This window comes from Rhinatrema bivittatum, chromosome 14, assembly GCF_901001135.1.
Source record: "Rhinatrema bivittatum chromosome 14, aRhiBiv1.1, whole genome shotgun sequence".
Lineage (NCBI taxonomy): Eukaryota > Metazoa > Chordata > Amphibia > Gymnophiona > Rhinatrematidae > Rhinatrema > Rhinatrema bivittatum.
Window position 1 is genome coordinate 57,316,770 of NC_042628.1, and position 16,786 is coordinate 57,333,555.

General features: G+C 50.1%; 1 protein-coding gene across 6 annotated transcripts in view; it reads left to right on the forward strand.

Annotated features, from left to right (window-relative positions):
- The window catches only part of XRCC1 (X-ray repair cross complementing 1), a 339,102-nt gene that overhangs the window by 136,122 nt on the left and 186,194 nt on the right, over positions 1 to 16,786 (forward strand). For 5 of the 6 annotated variants that reach the window (XR_003852563.1, XM_029576097.1, XM_029576094.1 and 2 more), the window contains exon 9: positions 1,203 to 1,464. Coding sequence is in view for 5 of the 6 variants with exons in the window: in XM_029576097.1 (XP_029431957.1) it covers positions 1,203 to 1,464 (262 nt within the window). In the remaining variant the exon portion in view is untranslated. The remainder of the gene's footprint in view (positions 1 to 1,202; positions 1,465 to 16,786) is intronic. The other variant, XM_029576095.1, reaches the window with a different exon arrangement.

Consider the following 16,786-nt stretch of genomic DNA (forward strand, 5'->3'; position numbering starts at 1 on the left):
ACCTCAGTAGCACACTATCATTCAGTGCCAATAGCTGACATATGTAAAGTTCAACATGGAGTTGCCTTCACACCTATGGACAATCTGTTTTAAAGAACTTATTTCCAGCATAATCCCAACTCCTTCTACATCCAACCTGCTGTGATTTTAGGCTGCCTCAATTTTTCCAACAATGCTCCAGTTGTTGTGCCTGTTGCACAAGTTGTTGCTGCTGTTCCACTACAAAATGACACAGCCTGTAGCTTGCTAATCACCCATATGTGAGGACTAGCATCCTGCTTGTCCTGGGATAAAGCAAAATTGCTTACCTTGTAATAGGTGTTATCCCAGGACAGCAGGATGTAGTCCTCATGAAACCCACCCGCCACCCCGCAGAGTTGGGTCCGATCCATTTCATTATTTTATTTTTGCTAATGCTTATTGCTACATACGAGAGTGAAGGGAGACACCTCTGGCTCGAAGGATTATGGCATGCTCAGTGTGCCAGTCAAAAATTTCTAGAAACTTTGACAGTTTTCCGTGATAGGGCTCCGTCAGTGACGTCACCCATATGTGAGGACTACATCTTGCTGTCCTGGGATAACACCTATTACAAAGTAAGCAATTTTGCTTTTCTTCAGATCTTGTTGCATGCATTTACTCTAAGGCTAAATTGTCACATGTTTGGGTTACTGTAAAGCTCTTTCAAGGTGCTGGAGGAGCCCAGCCCTTGTTACCAAGTGAGATGCTTGCCTGGCAAGATGGAGAACAAGCTTGGTTTAAGTGGAATGATTGTGTAGCCATCATGATTAGGACTGGTGGAGCAGGCACACTGGGTAAAGAATGGGCACAAGGTGACATCAGTAGATGGCATTTACTTGCTACATCCTCACTGGCAAGCAAAAGGGGAAGAACTACTAAAGCCCAAGTTTGCTTGGACACAGATTTAGAAGAAGTTTTTTTGTTTTTCTTAAGTTTGTTAAATGAATATTCTGGAGGTTAATGGAGAAAAGACACTTGTGAGGAGGAACAACAGTAAGAAGCACCAGGCTGCAAAAATAAAAATTTCTCTTCAGTCTCCTAGAGGAGAGAAGGAAGTGGCAAGAGAATGGAGGCTGGGGATGGTGGGGAAGGATCTTGGTGCCAAGTTAAAAACATTTTGAAAGTTCAGTCATATGTTGGACAAGTTTGAAAGCTTTTTCAGTTATCTTTTCTTTGAACAGCAGTGACTCCACCTCCTGTACTGTCTGGCCCTGCTGTGAAAGGCCCTGCCACACCTCAAACAGTCAGCGCACCAGGAAAAGTACCGGGAAGGAAGAAGCGGGAGAGGCCAACCGAAGTGGTGGAGTTCCACCATATCCTGAAGGGGACAGTCTTCGTGCTCAGCGGGTTTCAGAACCCCTTCCGTTCCCAGTTACGGGACAAGGCCCTGGAGATGGGCGCCAAGTACCGGCCTGATTGGACCCCTGACTGCACCCATCTCATGTATGTAATGGAGGAAGGAGTGGTCAGGGTCTGTAATATTCCCTCATGTATGTAAGGGGATGGTAGTCACTCCCAACAAACAAAACAAGTTTAGTTGTGAAACAAAAGTGTGTTCATCCAGCCAGACCGGTTTAGACACATCGGTTATGCTTCCTAGCCTATTTTAAGCCCTATACATTGCTTTAAGTGATTTTTTATATTGGGAAAGCGATTTAATAAAATTTATCAAATAAATGGGTATACTCCCTAGTCAGAAAATGGAGACAGAGAACAAAAGGCTCGCTGATATTACCCCTTATAGGATCCTGTGCTGCATTCATCTTTCCAACAAATGATAGGCAAGCATTCTGTTTTGTCTGAGATCTAGTGTTTAGGCCAGATGAAGAAGAAATATGGATTGGGCTTGCTCCTGGGTTGATTAATCTCAGGACTCCCTCCCCTGATTGAGTCACTTAGCTTTGTGACTAGAGGGCTTCCTTTGGGAACTGGATCCTGGCCTGTTGGTCTATGAGTACCCCTCCCCCTCTTTGGTGTTTGGGTGCCTTTCTCTCACCCTTCTGTGGTTTCTCATCCTTGTTTTGCCTTCCCCTATTTCTTAGCCAGTGACTGACTTCACCTATACAAATGAAGTTAAAAAAAAAAAAATAATAGAGATTGTAGTAGTTGGCTTGGTATTTGGCGTGGCTGCTAAGGCTGGGCCAGTACTGGGCAGGAGTCTGGTGTGTGCAGCATACCTCGGGATTACAGAGGTAAGGCCACCATTGGGAAACTTCATTGCAGGAGTATGAAATGAAGTCCCTACTCTGTATTAAGTGTAGCATGCACCATTTTCTACCTGGGGAAATAATTTGTGAAAAATCTGCCAGGTGGAAGGGGGGGAGAGACCCGTGTTTGGGCATGGCAATTTTGAGGAGGGCTGCTGCTGAGGGGTCGTCAGGTCAGCCTTTTCCCACTGGTGGGTTTTCTGCCATGGTGGGGACAATGGCCATTTGTAACCATGGGAAAGCAGTTTAGAGCGGGCACATCCTTTTTTTGATTCCTATGGCATTGGAGACGTTCTTAGGACTCCCAGGAGAGGGACTGTTATTCCATTTATTTTGTTGTCCCCAAGAAGGAGGGTTCTTTTCGGCCCATCTTGGATTTGAAAGGAGTCGATCGTCATTTGCGAGTGACTATTCCGCATGGAAACAGTACACTCAGTGATAATGGCAATGCATCTCTGGATTTATCAGAGGCATACCTACATATTTACATTCTTCTGGAGCATCAGTGGTTTCTGTGCTTCGCTGTTTTGGAGTGACATTATCAGTTTTTAGCACTCCCCCCTTTGGTTTGGTTACCACTCCAGAATCTTCTCCAAGTTCATGGTGGCAGTAGCAGCAGCAGCGTTGAGAGAGGATGGCATTCTGGTCTACCTGTACCTGGATGACTGGCTAATTTGGGCCAAAAACCTGGAAGAGAGTCTTCAGGCATCGCACAAGGTGATCTCCTTGCTGCAGCAGCTAGGTTGGTTGGTGAACTTGGTCAAAAACAATTTACAGCCATCCTAGACGCTGGAGTATCTCAGTGTTTGTTTTGACACAAAGCAAGGCAAGGTTTTTCTGCCGACGATCTGCATTTAGAAGCTGATGGGCTCAGGTGCGATTCTTGATAGAAGCAGTTCGTCAAACAATATGATCTTATCTGCAGGTACTTGGTTTGATAGTGGCCACTCTAGAGGTGGTTCCATGGGCAAGGGTGCATATGTGCCCTCTTCAGCGCTTTCTGTTTGATCGGTGGAGTCCACGGTGTCAGGACTATTCGATATGGCTTCAGTTACCGGTAGAGATCGGCACTCAATTTAAATTGTGGTTGAAGGAGGACCATCTGAGGAAGGAAGTTTCCTTGCAGGCTCTGGACTGACTGGTACTCACAACTGATGCAAGCCTCCAAGGTTGGGGGGCTCGCGTTCAGGAGTTGATGGCGCTGGAGTGCAGAGGAGTCTCTCTGGAGATTGTTGCCTGGAAGCACATGCTATTCGGTTGGCATACTTGCAGTTCGCTGACCTCTTGAAGGGTCAAGTGGTCCAAGTGATGTTAAGACAATGCAACGACAGTGGCTTACCTCAATCGCCAGGGAGGCATCGAGTCAGCAAGTGTCATAGGAAATAGAGCCGATTTTCTCAGCAGACAGTCTGGATCCAGGAGAATGGGAATTGTTGGACAAGACATTCCAGCTTATAGTGGGCCGCTGGGGCCTACTGTATCTGGACTTGTTAATGATGTCACGCAGTGCAAAGGTACCTCATTTTTTCAGTCACAAGTGAAATCCAAAATCTCTGGGCATCGATGTCTTGGTGCAGGAGTAGCTGAAGGGCAAGCTTCTGTATGCCTCCCCCCCATGGCCCTTGGTGGACAGGTTGGTTCGACGGCTCGAGAGACATGGAAATGGTGTTTCTGGTGCCTCCCGACTGGCCCAGAAGATTGTGGTATGCAGTCTGCGGAGACTCTCTTCTCCGGGTCTCCTTTACGGTTCTTGCTTTAAAAAGATCTGTTGCGAGAAGGGCCTCTTCTTCAGGAGGATCCGTCTCTATTTTGTCTTACGATATGGCCCTTGAAAGGTCTCGGTTGCTTCAAGCTTGGAAGTACTCAATTTCCTTGGCCTATATTCAAGTTTGGTGAATTCTTGAGGCTTTGTGTGAGGAACAAGGGATTCATCCTCATTAGGTTAATATCCCACTCATTTTAGACTTTTTGCAGGATGGACTTATTAAAGGCTTGGCCTTTAATTCTTTGAAGATATAGGTGTGGTGGCTGTGAATGGTGGATCCTTATTGGCCCATCCGGATGTGGCTTGCTTCTTGAAGGGGGTAAAACATCTTCAGCGTCCATTGCGGTTGCCGGTGCCCTGGTGGAGCCTTAATCTGATGTTGGATTTCCTGGCGGGGTCCACTTTTCAGCCTCTGCGTACACTCTCCTTGAGGTTACTTACCTTGAAGATGCTTTTTCTAGTGGAAATTTGTTCTACACACAGAGTTTCCAAACTGCAGGCTCTTTCTTGCTGGGAATCATTCCTGCGAGTTACTCCGGGGGTGGTTCAGCTGCGAACTGTTCCATCTTTTTTACCAAAAGTGGTTTTGGACTTTCACTTGTAAAACTCAATTTCCCTGCCGACGCTTGACAGGGAAAGAGATGTGGCGGAATATCGTCTGTTGCGGACCTTGGATGTCAAGTGACATCTCTTGAGGTATTTGGAGGTTTCTAAACCTCTTAGGAAGACTTGACTGGCTTTTAGTGCTTCATGGTGGGAGTAAACAGGGTAAACTGGCACCGTGGGCTACAATAGCCCATTGGATTAAGGAAGCTATCACATCTACATATGTGGATGCTGAGTAGCTGTTACCTAAGTTGTTAGGGCTCATTCCACTAGGGCTCAGGCAGTGTCATGGGCGGAACTTCGATTGTTGTCTCCTATCAAAATTTGCCGAGCGGCAATGTGATCTTCCTTACACACTTTCTCCAGATATTACCTTTTGGATGTGCAAGACCGGGAGAAAGCAGCTTTTGCGTGTGCAGTGTGGGTCTGACTGCAGGCAGGCTCCCACCCTTTTCGGGAGTAGCTTGGGTACATCCCACTGCTGTGGATTAACCTGTCTGCTGAGAAATGAGAAATTACTACTTACCTGATAATTTCCTTTTTTTCTAATGAAGACAGATTAATCCACCTTCCCTGTACGTACCAGGATCAATCCAGACTGCTGGGTTATGCCTCCCGTCCAGCAGATGGAGTCAGAGAAAAGCTGAAAAGCACCCCCTAGATATACTGGTGTGCCACCTGCAATCCCTTGGTATATCTCTGACTCCAGCAGATTGAGAGGCATAACCTGCGGTCCTGATCTTTTCTAAATTTGAGTTTAGTTATTCAGGTTTGACTTTTTGCTGACCTTTGACTAGATCAATTTCTTTTGTTTAAGGTAGTTAGATCAGTGGATAGGTTTGGTTTCTGTCCTTTCTTTTCATATGCGCTGGGCGAAGTTCTGATTCTTGGCAGGCTTGGTAGGGCAGTGCCCTAAGGCCTATTTCCAGGAGATAGTGATCCCTTGGGACCAGGGGGAGTATTCACCGGTGGGCCGGTCACTCTTCTCCCCCCCCCCCCGTATGTATATTCCAGTGGTTTTCCCCCTCTGAAGGGGGCTCAACTATCACAGGAAAGAAGCGGGGATCAGATTTTACTTTTATAAAAAAAAAATACAAAAAAGCATACAGTAAGTCCTGTTGGTGGCAGGCTGTTTGATCACTTCGTTGGCCCCGGCCTGCCACGCTAGGGTCCCGGGACTCCGGAGGGGGTGGCCTGGTCACCCGGCGCATTTTTATTTTACCTCAGTCACAGCTCTGCTGTTTTCGCGCGCAGCTTCGGGCTGCTATACCGCGTGCATTGGCCTGCACGGCCTGTGGGGAGACGCGCGAAACGCGGAGAGTGCCGTTGGCTCGCGGGCAGAGGCCGGCCCCGCCCCCACTCAAAGAGTGGGTAGCGGCGGCCATCTTGCCCATGCCAAGCAGCGAGGATGCAGCGTCGGAGGGGATTTCCCTCCTGATTCTCCTCCGGCACTCAGCCCACAACGAGATTGCGATTTCGCGGCGCGTAAACCCCCCTCCCCACCAGACCCGTGGAGACAGCTTTAAAAAGGCAAATGCCATTTTCTTCGCAGTTTGTTCTGCTGATGCATCAAGCCTTCTAAGAGGCAGAGGCTGGCTGGGAGGATGCGGGTCCCTCTCCCCCTAAAGTCTCCAAGTCCGCTGCAGGCGCTGGGAATGCAGGGGTTCGTTGTCCCCGGCCGCCAGTAAATCCAGGGGATGCAGAGCCAGCTGTCCCATTCCCAGACCCCTTGATTCCGGATGTAAGGGGTGATTTAGAGGGAAATGTCCCGGTTGAAGGGGATGACCCCCAGATCCTTCGTTTGTTTGGTAAGGACGAGCTGGATCCCTTAATCCCGCAGGTCTTGAAAGAGCTTGAGATTCCGGCCCCCCCCCCCCCCCCCCCCGGAAACAGATGTTTCCCTGGGAGATTTTGTTTTGGCGGGAATTAAGGGACCCCCTCAGACCTTCCCTTTCATCCAAAATTATTTCAGATAGTATCTAGGGAATGGGATTTTCCAGAGGCCTCATTAAGGGTTAGCAGGGCTATGGAGAAGCTGTACCCCCTCCCGGCTGAATCATTAGATCTTCTCAAGCTACCCAAAGTGGACTCGGCGGTCACGGCCATCATTAAACATACTACTATTCCCGTGACGGGGGGAGCAGTGCTTAAGGATCTCCAGGATAGGAAGCTGGAGGCTTTGTTGAAGCGCATTTTTGAGGTTTCTGCATTAGGTGTCCGGGCCACGGTCTGTAGCAGCCTCATGCAGAGGGCTACGCTTCGCTGGGTACAGCAATTGCTTACGGCCCAGGACCTACCGCCTGAAGAAGCGGAGCAGGCGAACTGCATGGAATCCTCGGTCGCATATACTGCAGACGCCTTATATGATCTCCTTCGGACTTCCGCCCGCACTGGTGGTATCCGCAAGGTGCTTGCTATGGCTTTGACACACTGGTCTGCGGATGCTTCCTCCAAGTCCCTATTAGGTTCCTTCCCCTTTAAGGGGAAATGGTTGTTTGGAGACAAGCTGGAGCAGCTCATTAAGGACATGGGGGACAATAAGGTCTACAAGTTGCCCGAGGACAAGCCCAAGCAGTTTCGCACTTTTGGGAATTTCAGAGGCTGTTTTCGTGGTCAACGATGGTTCCATGCGGGGAGGGGTGTTTCCTCCGCACAGAGACAACAGGCGTCTTGGTCACAGGCTTGGACGCACTCCTTTCGTGGCAGTCGGCCTCAACGTTCGGGGGCATCGCATGCCTTTACCCCAAATAAGACGACACAATAAAGCACCGCCGGCCCATTCCTCCATTCCTTTAATCCGGGGGTTGCCTGTCCCTGTTTCGGGAGGAATGGGTCAAGATAACATCGGACCAGTGGGTCCTCGACGTTATAAGTCACGGTTACGTTTTGGATTTTGATTTTAATCAATCAGTCAGTCACACATATATCCACAATGCTTTGCAAGGAAGAATACTGAGTAGCTGCACTTCCTGCAGGGGTATATGTACTAGGAGCTGACGTCAGATTGAAATCTGATCCGTCTCCAACTGCTAACAGGAGTACACTATACCCATTGGTCCTGAGTCCATCTGTCTACACTAAGGAAAACGAAATTATCAGGTAAGTAATTTCTCCATTGCCCTTGCCGGAGCCGGCACAGTCCAGTCTCAGTTGGTTGTTAATACCGGACCATCTCCTTCAGGGGGTGGACTTGGAACCTCCACCTTGGATCATTGTTACAACGGATGCCAGTCTATCCGGGTGGGGGGCGGTCTGTCAGTCCTGAGCAGTGCAGGGATGATGGTCCCCCCGGCAGGCCACATGGTCCATCAATCGCTTGGAGACCCGGGCGGTTCGTCTGGCCTTGCGTCAACTCCTCCCGATGGTGCACCATCGGGTGGTGCAAATTCTATCAGACAATGCGACCACTGTGGCGTATATAAACAGGCAAGGAGGCACAAGAAGTCGCCCGATGGCTGGCGAAGCGACTTTGTTAATGGCCTGAGCGGAACGCAATCTGACCCGCATCGCGGCCTCACACATCGCAGGCGTGGACGATGTTCAGGCAGATTTTCTCGGTCGACAACACCTGGATCCAGGAGAGTTGGAACTGTCGGCCGAGGCGATGCAACTCATAACTCGATGTTGGGGGACACCTCGCTTGGATTTAATGGCGAGTTCACGAAACGCCAAAGCGGCTCGCTTCTTCAGTCGAAGGGGGGAACACTGATCGGAAGGGGTGGGTGCGCTGTTACTTCCGTGGCCTCCACGCGTCCTCCTTTGTGTTTCCCTAATGGGAAAGGTGTTAAGACGCATCGAATCTCACCGGGGTCTGGTAATTCTAGTGTTCCCGGAGTGGCCCAGAAGGCAGTGGTTCGCGGATCTGGTTAATCTGGCGGTGGGCGGTCCATTGCGTCTCGGTCATCTCCCGAATCTTCTGAGTCAAGGCCCGGTATCTTTCCGTCTGGCGGATCGCTTTTGTCTATCGGCTTGGCTTATGAGCGGAGACAACTGAGAAAGAAGGGTTGCCCGGAAGTGGTGATTTCTACTCTTCTCAGGGCACGCAAGTCCTCGATGTCTCTCGCTTATGCTAGAGTTTGGAAGGTCTTTGACTCCTGGTGCAGTAGGTTAAAGCTGTCGCCACGGAGGGCCTCTTTGGGGCATATTCTCGCGTTTTTGCAGGACGGTTTGAAAAAGGGCTTAGCTTACAGTTCGCTTCGCGTGCAGGTAGTGGTCCTGGGCTGTCTGAGGGGCAGGATTGATGGTTCTTCCCTTGCCTGCCACCCGGACGTTGCTTGTTTTTTACGCAGGGTTAGGAATTTGCGTCCCCCTGTTAGGGCTTCATGTCCATCCTGGAGCTTGAGTTTGGTTCTCCGTGGTCTCTGCGCTTCTCCATTTGAACCTATCAAGAGAGCCACTTTGAAGGATTTAACTCTCAAGACAGTATTTCTAGTGGCTATTTCTTCAGTGCATTGCGTTTCGGAACTTCAGGCATTGTCGTGCAGGGAGCCATTTTTGCGTATGTCCGAGTCCGGGGTGTCCCTGCGCACGGTACCTTCTTTCTTGCCTAAGGTGGTTTCGGCCTTCCTCGTCAATCAGGCGGTGGAATTTCCTGCCTTCTCTGAGGAGGATATCTGCTCTTCTCAAGGTCGGGATCTGAGGCGTTTGGATGTCCGTTGGGCACTTCTGCGGTACTTGGAGGTGACTAATGATTTTCGACGGTCGGATCATCTATTTGTTTTATGAAATGGCCCCAAGAAGGGTCTTCAGGCTTCCAAGACTACTGTTGCCCGCTGGTTGAAAAGCGCGATTGCTTCTGCATACATTGGGTGCGGACAGCCTCTACCGGATGGGCTTAAGGCTCACTCTCTTTGTTCTCAGGCAGCATCATGGGCTGAAAGTCAGTTTGTCTCCCCAAGAGATTTGCAGGGCGGTCACTTGCACACATTCGCTTGACATTATCGGTTAGATATCCGTGATCCGTCGGCGGATTCTTTTGGTAGCACTGTGATTCGAGCGGGACTCTCTGGGTCCCACCCTATTTAAGGCGGCTCGAGTACATCCCAGCAGTCTGGACTGATCCTGGTACGTACAGGGAAAGGAAAATTAGTTTCTTACCTAATAATTTTCGTTCCTGTAGTACCTAGGATCAGTCCAGACGCCCGCCCAAGTCTGTTTGCTACTGGAGAGTCCGCTCCGTATTTCTTTCTGTTCCTTTGTCTCCTTACAGTTCCTGCAGCTGCAGAGTATTGGAATACGTGTTGATGCATAGTTTCTCACAGGACAAGCAGGATGGTAGTCCTCACATATGGGTGACATCATCAGGATGGAGCCCAATCACAGAACTGGGAAAATCCTGGATCCATTGCCCCAGTACACAGGAAAGCTGACACTACTTATCTAGTACAGTCAGCCCCGGGCTTTCAAAAGTCTCAGCTTGACCACCACTCAGTTGTGGTAGTCAGCTCAGAAGAAAGCAAAAAGAACGAAGCCACACTCCTCTACTGCTCCTGTCAAGGAACACAAGTTCCTAGACAATATTGGTCGACGAGTGTTCCAAGGGGCCATGCTCATCTCTAGAATTGCTTCTTATCAGCTGTACATGACCCAATACAATAGGGTCATCTTCAAGCAAATACAGGACTTCTCTGAAACCCTGCCTGACCAATTCCAAGAACATCTTCAAACCCTTATCGATAAGGGTGTTGAAGCAGGAAAGCATGAGATACGAGCAGCTTATGATATCTTCGAAACCTCCACTAGAGTGTCTGCAGCTGCCATTTCGGCAAGACGCTGGGCCTAGCTCAAGTCTTCGGACCTTCGCCCAGAAGTACAAGACAGGCTCTCCGACCTGCCCTGTATTGGTGACAATCTATTCGGTGAACAGATTCAGCAAATAGTGGCTGAGTTAAAGGATCATCATGAGACCCTCAAACAGCTCTCATCGATACTTTCTGACTTCCCGTCTAGACAGCCCTCCAAGAAGGACTCTAAGAAGTCATTCTTCCGGCCAAGGAAGTACTATCCTCCACCGACAAGGACCCGAGCGACGAGGACTTATCATAAATCTCAGCCTCGCCAGCCTCACAAGCAAAAGTCACAAGCAGCTACCCAGCCAGGGCCTGCTTCAGGCTTTTGACTTTCACTTGGAGAGCAGCAGCCTAATTCCTTTGCCAAGCATACCGGTGGGAGGTCGACTATGCCACTTTCATGGAATGTGGCAAACAATCACAACCGACCAATGGGTGCTGGCAATCATTGCTCAGGGTTACCATCTGAATTTTCTTGCTTTCCCACCGGACTCCCCACCGCTACAAGTGTGGGGACTAGCCGACCACTCTGTCTTTCTGGGGCAGGAGGTTTCCCTTCTTCTCCGGTTAAGAGCAATAGAACCCGTTCCTCTTTCGCAACAAGGCCTAGGGTTCTATTCCCAGTACTTTTTGATCCCCAAAAAATCCGGGGGCCTTCGTCCAATTCTGGACCTACGTGCCCTCAACAAGTACCTCCAGTGGGGAAAAGTTTAAAATGGTAACCTTGGGCTCACTTCTACCTCTTCTACAAAGGAGACTGGCTCTGCTCTCTAGACCTCCAGGACGCATACACCCACATTGCGATAGCTCCAGCTCATCGCAAGTACCTCAGGTTTTTAGTAGGCCCAAAGCACTATCAATACCGGGTGCTTCCATTCGGCCTAGCATCGGCACCACGAGTCTTTACCAAATGTCTCGTAGTTGTCGCAGCCTTTCTTAGGAAAGAAGGTGTTCACGTCTACCCTATCTAGACGACTGGTTAATCAGGGCCCCAACCCAGCAAGCCGCTCGATTGTCCCTGGATTTGACCCTACACACTTTAATCTCTCTAGGATTTCTCGTCAATTACGAGAAATCCTATTCAGTCCCATCTCAAACCTTGTCTTTCATTGGGGCAGACTTGGACACCTTCCTACCTCAACAACGAGTACAAACCCTCGTGTCTCTTGCTCACCAGTTGCAGTCTCAGTATACAGCAACTGCTCGGCAATTCCTTGTCCTTCTCGGACACATGGCGTCCTCAGTCCATCTCACTCCAATGGCCCGCCTGGCCATGAGAGTCATGCATTGGACTCTACGGTCACAATGGACTCAAGCGACTCAGCCTCTGTCAACCATTGTCCACATCACCGACGCACTCCGTCTATCTCTCGCCTGGTGGAAAGATCAGAACAATCTCCTCCAGGGACTGCCCTTTCAAGTACCAGATCCTCAACTCATTCTCACTACCGATGATTCCAACCTCGGCTGGGGAGCTCATGTAAATGATCTACAGACACAAGGATCCTGGTCTCAAGAGGAATCCAAACACCAGATAAATTTCCTGGAGCTTCTAGCAATGCGATATGCTCTCAGAGCTTTCCAGGATTACCTATCGAATCACGTCATTCTGATTCAGATGGACAACCAGGTGGCCATGTGGTTTATAAACAAACAAGGAGGCACAGGCTCCTTCCTTCTGTGTCAGGAGGCCGTTCAGATTTGGGCGGAAGCGCTCTCCCACTCGATGTACCTCAGGGCCACCTACTTGCCCGGAGTGGACAATGTCTTGGCGGACAAACTGAGTCGTGTCTTCCAACCGCACGAGTGGTCGCTCAATCCCTCGGTAGCGACCTCTCTCTTCCAGCAATGGGGATATCCCCAAATAGACCTCTTTGCGTCCCCTCAGTACCACAAAGTAGGCAATTACTGCTCCCTCATTCGGCGCGAGCGCTCTCAGCCCAGAGATGCATTCTCCCTCTCGTGGGCAGCCAGTCTGCTTTATGCATTCCCTCCACTTCCTCTTCTCTCGAAGACTCTCGTAAAGCTCCGACAGGACAAGGGAACCATGATCCTGATAGCACCTCACTGGCCACGCCAAGTGTGGTTTCCAATACTCCAGGATCTCTCCATCCGCAGGCACATTCCCTTGGGAAAGGACCCGCTTCTGATCACTCAGAACGACTGATGTCTACGCCATCCCAATCTTCAGGCCTTGTCCCTGACAGCATGGATGTTGAAAGGTTAATCCTTCAACCGCTTAACCTTTCAGATTCGGTTTCTCGTGTCCTCATTGCTTCACAGAAGCCTTCCACAAGAAAGTCTTATTCCTATAAATGGAAAAGGTATACATCATAGTGTTCTTCACAGTCCCTTGATCCCTTTTCCTGTCCAATCCCGAGATTTTTGGACTATCTCTGGCATTTATCGGAATCCGGTCTAAAGACTTCCTCAATCAGAATGCATGTCAGTGCGGTAGCCGCCTTCCATAAAGGTGTCGGGGATGTCCCTATATCGGTACAACCCCTCGTAACACGTTTTCTTAAAGGCTTGCTTCATATCAAGCCACCCTTACGGCCTCCAGCCCCTTCTTGGGACCTTGGTCGGCTCATGAAACCTCCATTTGAGCCTCTTCACTCCTGTGACCTAAAATATCTCACATGGAAGATGATTTTCCTTTTAGCTATCACTTCAGCTCGCAGGGTTAGTGAGTTACAGGCCCTAGTTACCTATCCACCTTACACTAAACTCCTGCAGGACCGGGTGGTACTCCGCACTCACCCTAAGTTCTTACCTAAGGTAGTTTCGGAGTTTCACATTAATCAATCCATCATACTACCTACCTTCTTTCCCAGGCCCCATTCCAATCCAGGAGAGCAGGCTCTGCATACCCTCGACTGTAAACGGGCTCTAGCGTTCTACCTAGACCGTACAGTTGCCCACAGGAAGAGCACTCAGCTATTTGTCTCCTTCCATCCCAACAAATTAGGGCAACCTGTGGGTAAGCAGACTCTCTCCTCCTGGTTGGCGGACTGCATATCATTTTGCTATCAGCAAGCAGGCATTCCTTTTCACGACCGTGTTAAAGCACACTCGGTGAGGGCCATGGCGACTTCAGTAGCACACCTATGATCGGTGCCGCTTCCTGACATTTGTAGGACTGCCACCTGGAGCTCACTCCACACTTTCGCAGCCCACTATTGCTTGGACAAAGCCGGAAGACAGGATTCCATCTTCGGCCAGTCTGTTCTGCGTAACCTGTTTTCAACGTGACGTACCAACACCCTTCCGCCTGCCTGGTGGGGTTACGGATGCTCTTTACCAAATTCCATCTCATTTCTTGTGCCTGTTGCACGCCGTTGGGTACATTTGGTGCATGTTCGGGCATCCTCAGCTCGGTACTCACCCATATGTGAGGACTACCATCCTGCTTGTCCTGTGAGAAAGCAAATGTTGCTTACCTGTAACAGGATGTTAGTCCTCACGAAACCCGCCCGCCGCCCCGCGGTGTTGGGTTCATAACGCTTTGTTGTTTTGTTTTTTCGGCACTGCCTGTAGCTATCAAATAAGACTGAAGGGGGACCCCTGTTGGCTGCAGGGTTAGTGCCATGCTGGGCATGCCCAGTAGGGGCCAGTCAAAGTTCTGGAAACTTTGACAGAAGTTTTTCCGTGATTGGGCTCCATCCTGATGATGTCACCCATATGTGAGGACTAACATCCTGCTGTCCTGTGAGAACACCTGTTACATGTAAGCAACATTTGCTTTCAGGCAAGTTATACAGGGTTTTCTATTTTCATATAGGGAGACAAGTTTGTTTGTGTTTTCAGAGCACTAGGCCTACTTGATCTAGTCATTGGTTGAGTTAAAGGAGTTTACTATTCAGCACCCCCTTTTCAGTGTGCCATCTGCGATCCCTCAGTATTTCTCTGACTCCAGCAGGTGGAAGACAGCATAACCTGTAGTCCTGGTCTTACTAAATTTTGATTCTTATTTAGTCAAGAGGGTTTTTATACCGTGGTAGCCAAATGATTAGATCAACTATGCAGTAAGTGCAAAAAAAAAAAAAAAAAAAGATTTTCTTTGTTTATTATTCAGTCAAGGAGTTCAGATTCCTCCTAATTACATTAAATAGACAGTTTACTTTTTAAACAGGCACAGCTGGACCTTGGGTTTTTCAGTTTCTTTACCTGGAGAGTCAGTGGCAGCCCGGTGAGTAGGGGAGATTTACCGGTGGGCCGGTCCCTCTCCCCTACAGGACGGAGACTATTTCATTCCTCTGAATTCAGGGACGTTACATTCCCCTGTTGCTCAAGCTCGGTTTTTAAAAAAACAAACAAAACCTACCGAGTCAGCCTGCTTGTTTCCCGGGCCTCCAGAAGGTAGAATTTCTATTCAGGCAGATTTTTTTTCGCGCCGGTAACTGTCATGCCCCGGGGAGTGCAGTGCTCAGCTTGTGGGGAGTCAGCAGCATGACTCTCCCACGATGGCTTGTGTTCTTGCTGCTTACCCAGGGGAGAGGGCCCTTCACATGTGCCTCTGGAAGGCAAAAGATCTCCTGCAGCCGCGAGGGGTGCCAGACGTAGGCAGGATAGTTTTCCTTGGTCGGCCCCGCCCCACGAAGCGCAGGAACGGCGGCCATTTTGGGTGACTCACACCCCGAGGATTCTCAGGGCTCCGGGGGAGGAGAATTTCCTCCACCTCCTAGTTTAAGCCCTGAACAGCCACTCGATCCTGCATGTGAGCCGCTGCCTCCTTCTCCCCCTTCTCTCTCTCCTTCTCTCTCCCTTCTCCTCCCCCTCACTTCGGATCAATGGGTCTTAAATATTATAAATTGCGGTTATGCTTTAGATTTTGCTCGCCCACTGCGGGATCTCTTCTTGGTGTCTCCTTGCGGGTCTCAGGCAAAACAGCAAGTGGTACTCTAGACCCTGGGTCGTTTGAAGGACCTGGGAGCAATCGTTCTAGTCCCACCGGGCGAGTGCCGGACCGGCAGATACTCCATTTACTTCGTAGTTCCCAAGAAGGAGGGCTCCTTCCGTCCGATCCTGGACTTGAAGAAAGTCAACAGGGCTCTTCGGGTTCCGCGTTTTCGCATGGAGACCTTGAGGTCCGTCATTGCGACTGTCCACAAAGGTGAATGTTTGGCCTCTTTAGATCTGACGGAGGTGTATCTGCATATCGGCATACAGGAGCATCATCAAAGGTTTCTCTGGTTCATGGTGCTGGGCGAGCATTATCAGTTTCAAGTGCTCCCGTTTGGTCTGGCGACAGCGCCTCACATATTCACCAAGGTAATGGTGGTAGCAGAGTCTGTTCGGTGAGAGGGGATTCTAGTTCATCCCTGTTTGGACGACTGGCTGGTTTGGGCGAAGTCACAACACCTTTGCAGACAGGCAGTTCAGTCGGTGTTACTGCGTCTTCAGTCACTCGGCTGGGTTGTCAATTTCCCCAAGAGTCAGCTGGTTCTGTTGCAAGTGTTGGAGTTCCTGGGTACACTTTTCGACACGGTGGTGGGCAAGGTTTTCCTCCCTGTGCAGAGAATGACCAAGCTAATGACTCAGGTTCACTGTCTGATGGCCCTCCCCTTGCCCAGAGTTTGGGACTACTTACAAGTTCTTGGTTCTATGGCTTCTACTCTGGAGTTGGTTCCCTGGGCGTTCGCTCATCTGAGGCCTTTGCAGAGGGCGTTGCTTTCCCGCTGGGATCTCAAGTCCGAGGAGTTTCACCTCCGCTTACCTCTCCTTGATCCAGCCAGAAGCAGTCTCGAGTGGTGGCTGGTACCAGAGCATTTACAACAGGGGATGGATTTGGAGAATCCACAGTGGCTGACTGTGACAATGAAAGCCAGTCTCTCCAGTTGGGGGGCAGTTTGTCGGTTGCGATCAACTCAAGTTCAGCGGTCAACTCAAGAGTCCAAGTGGTCCATCAATCGTTTAGAAACCAGAGCGGTTCGTCTAGCGTTGCGCAGCTTCCTTCCCCTCTTCCGCCATCAGTCGGTATGGGTCCTCTCAGACAATGCCACCACGGTGGCGTACATCAACCGGCAAGGGGAAACAGTCGACCGGTGGCCGCCGAAGCGGACAAGCTCATGGTCTTGGGCGGAATGCAATCTGCTTTGTCTGGCGGCATCTCACATAGCCAGGGTGGACAACGTCCAGGCAGACTTTCTCAGTCAGCAGCTAGTCCCCGGGGAGTGGGAGCTGTCCGAGGAGGCGATGCAGCTCATTACCCGGCGGTAGGGAATACCCCATCTGGACTTGATGGCAACGCGATTGAACGCGGAGGCGGCCCAGTTCTTCAGTCGCAGAAGGGAGCACGGGGCAGAAGGGGTAGATGCCCTGGTCCTTCCGTGGCCCCGCAGCGTACTTCTATATGTGTTTTCTCCTTGGCCTCTGGTGGGCAAGGTCCTGAGATGGAT